The sequence below is a fragment of the Bombina bombina genome, chromosome 8 (genome assembly GCF_027579735.1).
Source record: "Bombina bombina isolate aBomBom1 chromosome 8, aBomBom1.pri, whole genome shotgun sequence".
NCBI lineage: Eukaryota > Metazoa > Chordata > Amphibia > Anura > Bombinatoridae > Bombina > Bombina bombina.
The window spans coordinates 185,487,115-185,502,838 of record NC_069506.1 but is presented as its reverse complement, the minus strand read 5'-3'; the positions used below and the strand labels follow the sequence as shown (position 1 = coordinate 185,502,838).

The following is a 15,724-nucleotide window of genomic DNA, read 5'->3' as shown; positions in this document are numbered from 1 at the left end:
CATACCTGTTTCGAACGCTACCGATCCCTATTCCCAAATCCCTTATAGGGAAATTCCAACTTCTTTGTAACAAATTTATATGGAATAACAAGCATCCGAGAGTGGCAACTAGAATTTTACAACAGCCAATGTTAAGTGGGGGTGCTGGCGCCCCTAATTTGGCATATTATCATGAAGCCTCTAGGTTGGCCCATATTCGTCCATGGAATTCTGAATCGTCTGATTGTATATGGTGAAGCTTGAACAAGCTACCTTGCCTTGTCCACTTGTATTATCGGACCTGCTTTGGATTCCTAAGCACACCAGAGCCGCGTTTAACATCCAAAACTTTCTTGTTTTGTCAGCTTTAAAATTCTGGGATAAAATTAGATCACTTCCCCAAATAGCCCCACATCCATCTCCAATCCACATGCTTTCGGGCCTAGTATCTGCTCTTCAGGACTTTCACACCTCGGTATGGCATTCCCATGGAGTTTTCAGTATACAGGACCTCTTCCCTGACAAGCAACTGATGAGCCTAGCTACCTTCCGCTCCACGTTTCAGCCCTCACAATTACTACAGTTTGAATACTGGAGGCTGAGAAGCTTATTACATTCGTGGGGATTCACAGCCCTGCCTTTACGAGCTTCCACGAAGTGGGAATTGCGATGGTGCACGGCAAAAAAGATTCCTAGAGCATTATCTATATCTTACCAAGATGTTCGTAACCCTCCCATCTACTTTAAATCTTCCTACATTATCATGTGGGAAAGGGATCTCCAATTTCAAGCTTCCCAGGAAGAGTAGTCCAAAGCCATGATTGTGACTAAACAGGCTCTTCATTGCGTTACGTTACTGGCATTATATCTTAAGATATGCTTACAGTGGCACATGACGCCATTACAGCTTTTCAAAATATCCTTTGTGAACTCACCGCTTTGCTGGAGAGGATGCGGGCAGGTAGGATCGTCGGCCACATATGGTGGGAATGCCCTGCTTTACAACCTTTGTGGGCCATGCTCTCACTTAGATGTTCTCTAGTAGACCCGAGCCTTTGGCGGGTTCCACAGAAAGTACTGTTTCATCTTGGAGTGGGGTTCCCTCTTTCCCTCTTTCACTTAGCATTTATTTACTGATGGCCATCAAGCTTATAATTGCACGTAAGTGGAAGCAAATCACTATCCCCAATTGGCACGACTTGATCAAAATCATGGATTAGCTAGAAGTAATGGAAAGCCCCATATTCACCGCAATCAATAAGGTCTCTCTGCATTGTCAAGCATGGGAACTGTGGAAGAAAATTAGAACTTCCTCACCTTAAATAGTGCGCATAAATCAAGTAGACCTCCTGCTTTTCCCAACCCCTCAACTCTGTTTCCTATCCTTCTCTTCTTCTCTTCTGTTCCTCTCTCTATTCCCCCCCCCTTTTTTTTTCTTCTCATCTCTCCTCTCTTTATCTCCACTAGTGTTCGGGGCCCTTTCTCCTAGAGGGGTATGATGGCGTAATTATATACTCTTTCTACTAAATACCAGAAATTCACATGCATACTTAAGTACTATCATTTATCAATATCTGGCTCGCACATTTCACATAGCGCATCTCATATCAGTATGAACACCCCTAGAGGTTTCTTAAATATTAACAGTTACTGACTCTGTGTGCTCAGTGTTTGATCACAATTTATGTTTTTATAAAAATATTTCTGAGGTTTCACCATATGCAATATATCATTTTAATTATCCAAAAGTTGATGATTATTGTAAAACTGACATGCCTTTTGTGTATCTGAAAGTTTTTTGTTATTTAATTTGCATAACCTCAATAAAAAAATTAAAATTTAAAAAAAAAATCCTAAATTACTAATTTAAATAAACCTATTACTACGAAAAAAAATCTAACATTTCAAAAAAACGCTAAAATTACAAAAAATAAAACACGAAATTATCCAAAATAATAAAAATTACACCTAATCTAATAGCCCTATAAAAACAAAAAAGCCCCCCAAATAAAAGCACCTCCTAACTTAACAATAAACTACCAATAGGCGTTTTGTAGTTTTTTTTTATTTTGGGGGGTTGGTTGGGTGAGGGGTTTTTACTTTTAGGGGGACTTTGTAATTTTTTAATGTAAAAGAGCTGTTTAACTTAGGGCAATGCCATACAAAAAGCCATTTGAAGGGCTACTGGTAGTTTGTTAGTTTAGATGTTATTTTTATTATATTTTTTTGGGGGGGGTTTGTTTTTATAGGTTTATTAGATTAGATGTAATTTTTATTATTTTGGATAATTTCGTGTTTTTTTTTAATTTTTTTTTTTTTTCGTAATTTTTAGTGTTTTTATTTTTTTGTAATGTTATGGATCATGTTGGTATAGGCTGTTATGCAAGCATTTTAGCCGGACCTCACAACCTGTAATACAGTGCTATGGAAAATCCCACACTCAAACGTAATTTTTTGAGTGCGGAATGGAGGGTTGCATTAAAGGGACAGTCAACTCCAAAAAATTTTTCATGATTTAAATAGGGCATGCAATTTTAAACAACTTCCCAATTTACTTTTATCACCAATTTTGCTTTGTTCTCTTGGTATTCTTATTTGAAAGTTAAACCTAGGAGGTTCATATGCTAATTTCTTAGACCTTGAAGACTACCTCTAATCTGAATACATTTTGACCACTAGAGGGCATTAGTTCACATATTTCATATAGATAACATTGAGCTCATGCACGTAAAGTGACCTAGGAGTGAGCACTGATTGGCTAAACTGCATGTCTGTCAAAAGAACTGAAATAAGGGGGCAGTCAGCAGAGGCTTAGATACAAGATAATTACAGAGGTAAAACGTGTATTATTATAACTGTGTTGGATATGCAAAACTGGGGAATGGGTAATAAAGGGATTATCTTTCTTTTTAAACAACAAAAATTCTGGTGTTGACTGTCCCTTTAAGGCTGAAATGCTTGCGGTATAGCTATACCAGCGACTTGTAATATGCGTTACCTGACAAGATAGAAACCTAATATGTCCTAGGACATAAAGGAAAATAAATCTATGGCGCCTCTTTACGGCTAAATATACTCTAGGGCTGCAACAACTAATCGGTAAGATTGATCATAAAAATAGTTGTCAAAGAATCTCATTATCAATTAGGTGGTCAGCGATTAGTTGGTTAATTGCACAGCACCAGCTGCTTCAATCCGATGAACTCCTGGTACTCATGGTATTGTGCAAACATTTTTATTTATTTTATTTTTTTCTATCCGATTAATCGGATGATTATTATCCGATTAATCGGATAGAAAAAAAGATTTAAAAAATAAATAAATTCATTTTTTTTGCATAATCTTAGTTGCAGTAGATCATCAGATTAAAGCAGCTGGTGCTGTGCAACTGACCAACTAATCGCTGACCACCTAATTGATAATGAGATTTGTTGACAACTATTTTTATGATCAAACTTACCGATTAGTTGTTGCAGCCCTAATATACTCTCAGTACCAGGCTGGTTTATATAATTCAAATGCAGATATTACCAATGTGAAAAATAACTACTCTGTAGCATTTATAAGGAAACAATATCCAATTGCAGCTATCGGCTAATATATATAATATATATATAATAAAAATGCAGAAAAAATAGAAAAAATATATATAATTTTATATTATAAGTCACTTTTTTATAATTGAATGGCACCTTTAGAATAGTTTTTCAGCATAAATGAATCATACTTAGCCTGTTATTAAAATAGGATATAATAAGAAACTAACACCTAGATTACGAGTCTTGCGTTAGGTTTAAAAAGCAGCATTGAGAGGTCCCAACGCTGCTTTTTAATGCCCGCTGGTATTACGAGTCTTGCAGGTACAGGTGTACCGCTCACTTTTTCGGCCAGACTCGGAAATACCGCAAATCCATTTACATCAATTGCGTATCCTATATTTTCAATGGGACTTTCATAGCGCCGGTATTACGAGTCTGACCAAAAGTGAGCGGTACACCCTCTCCTGTCAAGACTAGTACCGCATTTAAAAGTCAGTAGTTAAGAGTTTTATGGTACAACGCCGTAGCATAAAACTCTTAACTAACACCCATAAACTACCTATTAACCCCTAAACCGAGGCCCTCCCACATCGCAAACACTAAAATAAATATTTTAACCCCTAATCTGCCGAACTGGACATCGCCGCCACCATAATAAATATATTCACCCCTAAACCACCGCACTCCCGCCTCGTAAACACTAGTTAAATATTTTTAACCCCTAATCTGCCGTCCCTAACATCGCCGCCACCTACCTACATTTATTAAACCCCCCTAATCTGCCGCCCCAACGTCGCTGCCACTATATTAAAGTTATTAACCTCTAAACCTAAGTCTAACCCTAACCCCCCCTAACTTAAATATAATTTAAATAAATCTAAATAAAATTACTACAATTAACGAAATAATTCCCGTTTAAAACTAAATACTTACCTGTAAAATAAACCCTAAAATAGCTACAATATAACTAATAGTTACATTGTAGCTAGCTTAGGGTTTATTTTTATTTTACAGGCAACTTTGTATTTATTTTAACTAGCTACAATAGTTATTAAATAGTTATTAACTATTTAATAACTACCTAGTTAAAATAAAGACACATTTACCTGTAACATAAAACCTAACCTAAGTTACAATTACACCTAACACTAACCTACAATTAAATTAATTACCTAAATTAAATACAATTAATTACAATTAAATAAAATTATCTAAAGTACGAAAACCCCCCCACTAAATTACAGAAAATAATAAAGAAATTACAAGATTTTTAAACTAATTACACCTACTCTAATCCTCCTAACAAAAAAAGCCACCCAAAATAAAAAAGCCCTACCCTACACTAAATTACAAATAGCCCTTAAAAGGGCCTTTTGCGGGGCATTGCCCCAAAGTAATCAGCTCTTTTACCTGAAAAAAATTACAATCCCCCCCAACATTAAAACCCACCACCCACACAACCAACCCTACTCTAAAACCCACCCAATCCCCCCTTAAAAAAACCTAACACTAACCCCCTGAAGATCACCTTACCGGGAGACGTTTTCACCCAACCGGGCCGAATTCCTCAACGAAGCCGGCAGAAGTGGTCCTCCAGATGAGCAGAAGTCTTCATCCAGTCAGCATCCTCTTCTTCCGACTGCTTCTTCCAGAATGAAGGTTCCTTTAAAGGACGTCATCCAAGATGGCGTCCCTTCAGTTCCGATTGGCTGATAGAATTCTATCAGCCAAATGGAATTAAGGTAGAAAAAATCCTATTGGCTGATGCAATCAGCCAATAGGATTGAAGTTCAATCCTGTTGGCTTATCCAATCAGCCAATAGGATTGAGCTGGCATTCTATTGGCTGTTCCAATCTGCCAATAGAATGCCAGTTCAATCCTATTGGCTGATTGCATCAGCCAATAGGATTTTTTCTACCTTAATTCCGATTTGCTGATAGAATTCTATCAGCCAATCGGAATTGAAGGGACGCCATCTTGGATGACGTCATTTAAAGGAACCTTCATTCTGGAAGAAGCCGTCGGAAGAATAGGATGCTCCGCGTCGGATGTCTTGAAGATGGACCCGCTCCGCGCCGGATTGGATGAAGATAGAAGATGCCTTCTGGATGAAGACTTCTGCCCGTCTGGAGGACCACTTCTGCCCGTTTGGATGAAGACTTCTCCCGGCTTCATTGAGGACTTCGGCCCAGTTGGGTGAAGACGTCTCCCGGTAAGGTGATCTTCAGGGGGTTAGTGTTAGTTTTTTTTAAGGGGGGATTGGGTGGGTTTTAGAGTAGGGTTGGTTGTGTGGGTGGTGGGTTTTAATGTTTGGGGCAATGCCCGACAAAAGGCCCTTTTAAGGGCTATTTGTAATTTAGTGTAGGGTAGGGCTTTTTTTATTTTGGTGGGCTTTTTTATTTTGTTAGGGGGATTAGAGTAGGTGTAATTAGTTTAAAAATCTTGTAATTTCTTTATTATTTTCTGTAATTTAGTGTTTGTTTTTTTCCGTACTTTAGATCATTTTATTTATTGTAATTAATTGTATTTAATTTAGGTAATTAATTTAATTGTAGGGTAGTGTTAGGTGTAATTGTAACTTAGGTTAGGTTTTATTTTACAGGTAAATTTGTCTTTATTTTAACTAGGTAGTTTATTAAATAGTTAATAACTATTTAATAACTATTGTAGCTAGTTAAAATAAATACAAAGTTGTCTGTAAAATAAAAATAAACCCTAAGCTAGCTACAATGTAACTATTAGTTATAGTGTAGTTATTTTAGGGTTTATTTTACAGGTAAGTATTTAGTTTTAAACGGGAATTATTTAGTTAATTGTAGTAATTTAACTTAGATTTATTTTAATTATATTTAAGTTAGGGGGTGTTAGGGTTAGAGTTAGGTTTAGGGGTTAATAACTTTAATATAGTGGCGGCAACGTTGGGGGCGGTAGATTAGGGGTTAATAAGTGTAGGTAGGTGGCGACGACATTGGGGGTGGCAGATTAGGGGTTAATAATATAATATAGGTGTCGGCGATGTTGGGGGCAGCAGATTAAGGGTTCATATGTATAATGTAGGTGGCAGTGGTGTCCGGAGCGGCAGATTAGGGGTTAATAATATAATGTAGGTGTCAGCGATGTCGGGGGGGGCAGATTAGGGATTAATAAATGTAAGATTAGGGGTGTTTAGACTCGGGGTTCATGTTAGGGTGTTAGGTGTAGACATAGCTTTTATTTCCCCATAGGAATCAATGGGGCTGCGTTAATTAATTTAATTGTAGGGTAGTGTTAGGTGTAATTGTAACTTAGGTTAGGTTTTATTTTACAGGTAAATTTGTCTTTATTTTAACTAGGTAGTTTATTAAATAGTTAATAACTATTTAATAACTATTGTAGCTAGTTAAAATAAATACAAAGTTGTCTGTAAAATAAAAATAAACCCTAAGCTAGCTACAATGTAACTATTAGTTATAGTGTAGTTATTTTAGGGTTTATTTTACAGGTAAGTATTTAGTTTTAAACGGGAATTATTTAGTTAATTTTAGTAATTTTACTTAGATTTATTTTAATTATATTTAAGTTAGGGGGTGTTAGGGTTAGAGTTAGGTTTAGGGGTTAATAACTTTAATATAGTGGCGGCAACGTTGGGGGCGGTAGATTAGGGGTTAATAAGTGTAGGTAGGTAGTTTTTTTTCAGCCGGCTCTCCCCCATTGATTCCTAGGGGGAAATCGTCCATGAGCACATTTAGCCAGCTCAAGGCTAACGTAAGCAGCGCTGGTATTAGAGTGAGATGTGGAGCTAAATTTTGCTCTTCGCTCACTTTTTTGCGGTTAACACCGAAAGTATGTTTCATAAGAATTAATATATCAGAAAAATTAAATTAAAATAATACACTATTAAATTTATAGAAATCCAGAAATAAGAAACTATTAGATAACAAACACTGAATTATTAAAATAATATGGTAATTAATTGATAAGTATTCCCCTATACAATCAGTTTTTATATTTTAGTCTGAATTTATATAGGTGTACTGAGTTTATACACACAAACAATTAGTCAAGTGTAAACAGAATACCTGCAGCTGCATATAACTCTCCACTATAAGTTAACAAAGCTATCCAATTTTTTTTTTTAAATCTATCAAAACATTTAAATTTATGGAGATAATACATATAGTATATATAGTTATGCTGCTAAAATGGAACGTAGCAAATATGAAACTAATATATATTGTATTCAACAAATAAGTCCCTTTTAATATGTTTAATATTTAATGTGAGGGTATAAGACAGCTGCAGATACACCGGTAAGCAGAGTTTAAGAAATACTTGTAGCCGAAACGCGTTTCTCTGCTTTAGACCCTTAGAGGCATCCGTAGTTTGACCGTAATTCACTACACATGCGGGAAACTATGTACCATAACGCAAAACTTGTAATCTAGTCGATTATCAGACAATTTAGCTACAAAACAATCAGCATACAAGGGAAATGTGTAGACAAAAATTTTCACAAACATATAAAATGCAATAAATTGTCTGTTGTGTGTAATTGGTCTTGGTATTCACAAACAGAGCTAAAAGTGTCACTAAACATCATGAACTGTTCATGACAATTATTTTGCACTGAAATAGTTATTAGTAAATGTTATTGCAAATGGTCAAATTTTAATTGACTGCAGCAAAGCAAATGAAAGAAGCATCTACTCCATTTGCTCTTTTTCATTGTATGATCAATTTGTACAAATAGACAGTAAACAAGATTAAAAGTGGAGTGCTAATTTATCGTGCGGCTGTAAATGGGTAAATTCACCCATTTACGGGCGCACAATAAATAAACCAGACATTACAAGTGGCTGGTCAATGCTACCTTGAGCTTGTGTTAGCAATTAGCGCTTCAAAAATTAACCAGAGGTCAGACCTCTGGTTAATTTTAAAAATGTCCCCCAATAAAAAGTGTAGTGTTGGTTTTTAAAATATAAAAAATAGCATATTTTTTAGGGGTTAAAGTGTGCGGATGTGTGGTGTTAGAACAAAATGGCACTGAAAAGTGCCTTTACATTGTGATCTATGGGGACTGTGATTTCCCTTGAAATATATATATGTACATTATATGCTTATGTACATATATATTTATGTGTTAATATGTGTATATACACATATATAAGCACATAACTAAATATGTATATATTCATATACATATATATTTAACCTTTGCTGCCCATCGCTGCGCTAGGTTCTCTGCCGTGTCTCACCGCATGAGAACGAGGCTCCCTTTGGAACCTATAGAAGATACCTCCATGAGAGCAATGCTTCCATGCAATGTGAACGCTGGTATTACAAGTGGGGTGCAAATATTGCACTCACGTAAGCGCAATTTTGCACTCCACTCGCAATCTAGGCCTAGTAAGTAACATTTACTTATGTTATACAAATGACTGTTTAATTTTAACCAGCCTATATATAGTGTTCCTTCCAGGTGCACATCATGGCTGCCTATAAAAATCATCTGACAGTAGCCAAGTCAAATAAAATAATAATAATAATAATAAAAAAAGGTCTTGCTGCAATAAATACAAATAGGTACTAGTGTTACTTGCCTTCTTTATATGCTGACAGTATTTTCTGATTCCTCAAATATACCCTTCACTCATATAAAGGCTAAAGATGTATGCATGCACATGCAGGTATAATTATGAGACTGGTATTAACCCCAGATGCTACTGAAACCCAGTAACACAAACCACCATCTTCTGTTGCTTTTGACATGTAGAACCCACTGCTCTGCTGTATCCATTAGACAGTGCTCCCATAACAAACAAACACTGAGTGTCACACACAACATTCTGCCTGCATCTACTGCACTACACTCATGTCTTCTGCACACACCTTTCCACCCAACTCCCAGTGCTACTCCTGCTCCACTATCTGGTAAAGGGTAAGATTTGAGCACTGCTAAACTCAATTACTCTTTGCCTTAGCTTGGTACCTAGAGTTGCAGGTGTTGTTTGCTAAAATTTGAGGAATTTATCATTACAACTACTTCAAGATTTACTTTTTTCTGCCAAACCTAACCATTCTATTCCTAACCCACACCCCACATCACTGCACAGTGTAAAGAACAATACTAAGATATGGGACTGCAAAGCATGCCAGCATAAATACATAGAAGAATATGTGTATGTCATATAAGTTAACTGCACACACAGAGGAAAGCATGCTGAATAGCAAGGCAAAAAGCCTTCAAATACTGTACATGTAATTGGAGATGGAAAAAAATGTGGCCCTTTATCTTAGCCATTAGAGCTTCCTTTGCAGTCACCACTCTCTCTTCTGAAAAGAAAAAGAATGTCTGATTTTCTCTATAAAAAGACAAATTACATATTTTACATTGGAAAACATCTGCATTCTCTATACTGTCTTTTGTCCTCCCATAATCCACTCTCTCCCATTAAAACCACAGATTAAAATATATACTGTGAGTCCAATACAAAAATAAGTACCTGATGGGCCTTTCTTCTAAGAACTTGGTGGTTTGGTTGCTTGTTACTGCTGCAAATGACTTTAGAGGAAAATGCAATATTGATCTAATGAGATGAGTGAGCAAACCCAGACTGAAATGCATAATAGCACAAGGTAGAATCCAAGGTGCTTGATGGGCTTTTTTCTTCCCCGTTTCTTGGCATGGAGATAGAAGGAAAACCTTCATGACACAGATCATTGCACAATCCCCATGTGTTATTATTTTATGGCATTTCCTCCTATCCCTGAGGGCCTGATGATCAAAGACTCGCCACCTTGGAGAGAAATCATTTAAAGTCTTTAGGGGCTTTTTTGAGTTTTATATTGTAATGTAGGTGCCTCTCCTTCACACCCATAGCTAGATAAACAATTACAATTTGCCTTTCTAAAATTCTTTGAGGGACCTTTAAATTGTGACCTATACATAAGGAAAGTCAGTCCAAGTGCTGTCAAGTATGAAAAAATATAGTAAAAATATGTGGGTTGATGGTGATAGTTTAATTGTGAGTACAATGATGTCAATCCTGTTTCTCCCTACATTATATCCCCCAGCGCAATCTTTATGAAAAGAAACAGAGAAGAAAGAGGCAAGAGCCATTGATGGTGCAAGCAAATCCAGATACTGTGATTAAACCGCGGCGCTCCCGAAAGCCAGAGGAACAAGCACTTTTGCTGGAATCTAGCAGTGCTTCCAGCAATAGTTTGGGTATGTGAACAATTAATTATTTAGGTCACATGATTTGCAATTAGATTGACAGCACTGAGCACATTGTATTAAGGTTTCTCATATTTTTTGCCAGGAATAGATTTCAAAACTTATGTTTTATCAATATTTTCAACAAGGAGTTTGTATAATTTGTATATATCTTTCTTTAATTCCATCCTGTTTTCCTTACCCCCTCCTCTTTCTCTCTCTTTAGGTAACTGTAATCCAAACACAATAGGTGAACCTCCTGGCGCTACTTATATTGTTTCCAGTGGTGGGTCAGAGAACTTCTCAAGGAACTTCAAGACTGAGACAGGACAAGGCAATAAAGAAGCAGACTTAATGGGAGGTAAAATGCGTGTTTGTATGGTATCAGATATTAATAAGGGTGATAAGCCAAGTAGGTACAATATATTCTTAGTTTGTTTTTAAAATAATGAGTAATATCAGCTGCACTAAGTAACTATAATTTTATATTTGAGTATTCTAAAAAAAAGTACTAGTTCGGAGTCTGATTTTATGTCATAATATGTACAATATAGTAACTAAATACCTGGGGTATGAAACAAATAATACCAAGTATGATGTTTACACTATATTTTTAGGTGGTACCGTACCTTTATACTTCGTTTTAAGCTGCAAGGTATGAGTTAAATCACAGTCTAGTTGTAAAAGTTACAATTTAGATGCAGTCATGTGTCGTATCATTAGCATTTTGAGCATGCTATTGTGTCAAATGCAAGAGCACACAACTTACCTCTATATGCTACATTAGCTGTATGAATGAAACTTTATTTAAAATCATTCTTTCCAAATGAAAGTGTATTGCTAAAAGGCGTCTATTTAAATTAGAAATGCCCCTTTGTTTGTCTATATGAAGAGCTCAGCTGCTACTGTTAAGTTTAAAACAGAAGGTGATCTATGTATTTAACCCAGGGGTGTCAAAGTCATTTGAGTCGCGGCCATTTTCCATACAAGTACAACTCACGTAGGCTGACACTACCTACATATCTTGTCATTGCTAAACAAAGCAGTAACGTTTGCTATAACTGCATACATTTCAAAAGATTGTGTTCTGTAACTCCTAATTAACTTACTCTGGTTTCATGAAACGTACTCTAATGCTTTTGAGAAGGTGACACACAGGCTCCATTGGGTTGCTCTCCCACAGAGTCCGTGCTATTTTTTTCTATAGCAGCCCTGTTCCGGATGCACTCACAGTTTAGCATACGCATGCGCATAGTATAAAGTTTCCTCCGCATTATAAACAGTGGATCACAATGCTGTTGGCATAGCGACCCACTGTATAGATAGTGATAGACATATACCTTTTGTAAATAAAATAAATAAATATAAAATATATATTTATCAAATGTAAAGTATGTGGCGTGGGCCGCACAAAATTAGGTCGAGGACTGCCAGTTTCACACTCTTGATTTAATGCCTTCACTACCGGAGAAATTTTAGCATTTTTGCTTTCACTCCATTTAAATAGAAATAGAGCCTTCTTTTTTTTGCATTACCTATCAAAACTATTTTTTAAGCAGACAACCCAAGGTATTGATCTAGGACTATTTTGGTATATTTGATGCCACCATATCGCCGCAAAATGCGATCCTATAAAAAAAAAGCGTTAACTTTTTCACAAACTTTGGGGTTCTCATGAAATTATTTACCTACCGCTTGTAAAGTCATAACACAAATGGTTCTCTGGGATCCCCTTTGTTCAGAAATAGTAGAAATGCAAGGCTTTGCCATTGTCTTTTGGTAATTAGAAGGCCGCTAATTACAGCTGTGCACCACACTTCTGACATTCCCTGCAGTGAAGGGGTTAATTAATTAGCTGTTAAGGTTAGTAGTATTGTAATGTAGGTATTACCCTCCCAACTAACAACCTCCCACATCCCTGATCCCCACCAAACAGCTCTCGTCCCACCCACACTCCTCACCACCTTAGCTACTGGCAGACAGTCTACCAGTATGAAGTTTTAGGGCTTTTTTTTATTTTTATAAATTAATTATAATTATTTTTTTATTTTCTGCAGTGTATGATCACCCATTAAAATCCCACCTCCCTGATCCCCCCAAACACCTCTCTATCCCTCCCAGTGAAATGCTCCAGTCTGTTTACCAGTATCCATTTTATACCTATTTTTAAAAATGTATTTATTTCTGTAGCTTAAGGGACCTCGACCCCCCTCTATGCAATCGTTATTTAGGGGACCCCATTACAAATGTTGTACTGTAGTGCAGCACCCTGTGCCTCCCTCTCCCTTCAAAACATTTTTTTCTGCAGTGTAGTACTCGTCCCACACCATCGCCCCACCGCCACTGGGCTGCACACCAGCCTCCCGCCTTACCTCCCACACCACAAAAACATTGGCACTCTCTGTAACAATCCTCAATCTGCCGTCATGTGGTAACGGAGCACCGATCGTGCTCCATTTCCATATTAAGGCAGATGCTGGATGGCCAGGAACAGCAGCTCTCAGCTGTTACTTGACCACCAAGACTGCTTGGGCTTCATGCATGTCATACGTACATCTATGTTATGTAGAACGATAAACTATGTACCACATGACTCAGATCTGTGTCCGGATGGGTTAAAAGGTTAAATTTGGTATGAGCATGGGTATAAAATCTGAAACAAGGACAGACTTGGTACTATTATTTAACTTTTGTATTCTATATGTCTTATTCTATATGTCCTAAATATTATCATTATTTTTGTTTTCTTAAATTACACCCCCCCCCCCTGTCCTTTTCTCCCTTCTATATGTCAGTATTTTCAGATGAAGAATTAGAGGAGATCACACTTGAAGATACTCAGCCTCTCACAAAGAGGAAAGAACTGGTCACAGCCAGACCAAGGCAGAAGGGAAAGACTAAGGCAGGTAAATGTCTAACCGTGAGTCACCATTTAACTGAAAAAATAAAAGTCAGCCATATGTAACGGGACATTTCATTAACAAGTGTAACATCAAAACATAGTTCTGGTGAGCATTTCAAATATATTTTAAACATTTACTTGCCTCCATTAAAAGTTATCATTGGTGGAATGATTATCCCCTTTGTCCTCTGTAAATGCTCCAAAATGTATGGCGTCACACCTGAGAACATTTTTGGCTTATCAAATTTGACACCCCTGGGTACTTTAACCCTTTAAGGACACAGCTTTCAGTTTGCTCAATTGTTTTATGACGGAAAAATTGCGTCATATGTCCTTAAGAGGTTAAAAGTCCTCAAAAAAGCATTTTTAGATATATTTAACACTATTTCACAGCTATTTCTAAACAGTCTATTTGTTTGCACATATGTAAGACACTCTGAAATGGCCTCTGAAGACATTCTAGGGATTTATTAAAGCTCCATTCATCCTTATTGAAGAGGCTCTATACAGTCAATAGGGCACACATTCACATATTTATAGGGACATATACATTTGTATATGTGATGACTATGTGATATTATCATGTGCAGATAAGGGGGTTCTACAGGAAATCTCACTTTTCGGACCTCAAAAGCTAGAAGAGATGTTTTTTTACATTTCATTTCTAATTGTGGATTGTAAGTCATATTTGCAAAAAGGGGGCAAAATAAATAAAGTAAATTGTAAGAAAAAAAGTAGCTAAATTTAATTAAGCATTTTATATTACAATCTCAAAGTGTGTACTGTACCTTTCGCAGCTATTATTAAAAATTAATTACTGGCTTCAATGTAAGTGTAGTTTCTTAAAGGGATAAGAAACCCAAAATGTTTCTTTCATGATTCAGAAAGAGCGTTCAATTTTAAACAAATTTCGAATTCGCTTTTATTATCACATGAGCGCTCTTCCATAGGCTCCAATGGGAGCCTCATTCTGATGCCGTCATACACGGCACAGAACCTAAGCGCAGCAAAGGGAGTAAGTTGTTCAGAGATGGGCAGCAAATATTAAATATATGTATATGACTATATACACACATTAACACATACATATATATGTATATGACTATATACACACATTAACACATACATATATATGTATATGACTATATACACACATTAACACATACATATATATGTATATGACTATATACACACATTAACACATACATATATATGTATATGACTATATACACACATTAACACATACATATATATGTATATGACTATATACACACATTAACACATACATATATATGTATATGACTATATACACACATTAACACATACATATATATTTATTGAGAACACACAGTCCCCCATAGACCGAAATGTAAAGGCACTTTTCAGTGCAGTTTTATTTCTAACACCCTACATCCCCTCACTTTAACCCCTAAAAACTGCTTCATGCCGTTTTATTTAAAAACATTAAAGATGCTACTTTGTTTTTTTATTAATAATAGAAGCTTACACTTGGAGGCAATTGTGGCACATTTTGAATATTAACCAGGTTAATTTTTGGATTGTTAATTGCTACCGTGAGTTAGTAGTAGTAATAACCTGGTTATATACCGTGGTTCTGTAAACAGGCGAATTTTCCCGTTTACAGACGTGCGATAAATTAGCACTCCACTTGTAATCTATCCCTTAGTATGCAATCCTGATTTGGACTTTTTTTTAATGAAGGTCATGTAATAATTTGTAGTTTGCAAATACAACGTAACCTTAGAAAGAGTCCAGATGATGACATTTCTATTTAAGTTCATTATAAGTGAATCATTATTGAGTTACGTTGAGATTTATTTGAAACATTTATTAAAATTCTAGTCTATTGACCAGTTACTAACAAATCTCAAATATAAAATCCAGTACACAAACTATCGCCTAGCTTACAAGTCACGCCCTGACTGCAGTGCACGTGCGATATGGTTTTTCTTTAGACTCCTTAGAGCGTCTTCAGCCTCTCTAGCTTCACCAGTCCTTATTTTATTAAATACTATTTAATAACATGAGGACTGGTGAGGCTAGCGAGGCTGAAGATGCTCGAGGGAACCTAAAGAAAAATCATATTG

At 36.3% G+C, this 15,724-nt stretch overlaps 1 protein-coding gene across 1 annotated transcript in view; it reads left to right on the top strand.

Annotated features, from left to right (window-relative positions):
* The first annotated feature begins 409 nt into the window (after window positions 1-409).
* Window positions 410-15,724, top strand: part of LOC128638927 (tubby protein homolog) — a 73,795-nt gene continuing 58,480 nt past the window's right edge. The window contains exons 1-4 of the mRNA XM_053691053.1: window positions 410-454; window positions 10,573-10,726; window positions 10,941-11,075; window positions 13,510-13,620. Coding sequence (XP_053547028.1) covers window positions 410-454; window positions 10,573-10,726; window positions 10,941-11,075; window positions 13,510-13,620 — 445 coding nt within the window. The remainder of the gene's footprint in view (window positions 455-10,572; window positions 10,727-10,940; window positions 11,076-13,509; window positions 13,621-15,724) is intronic.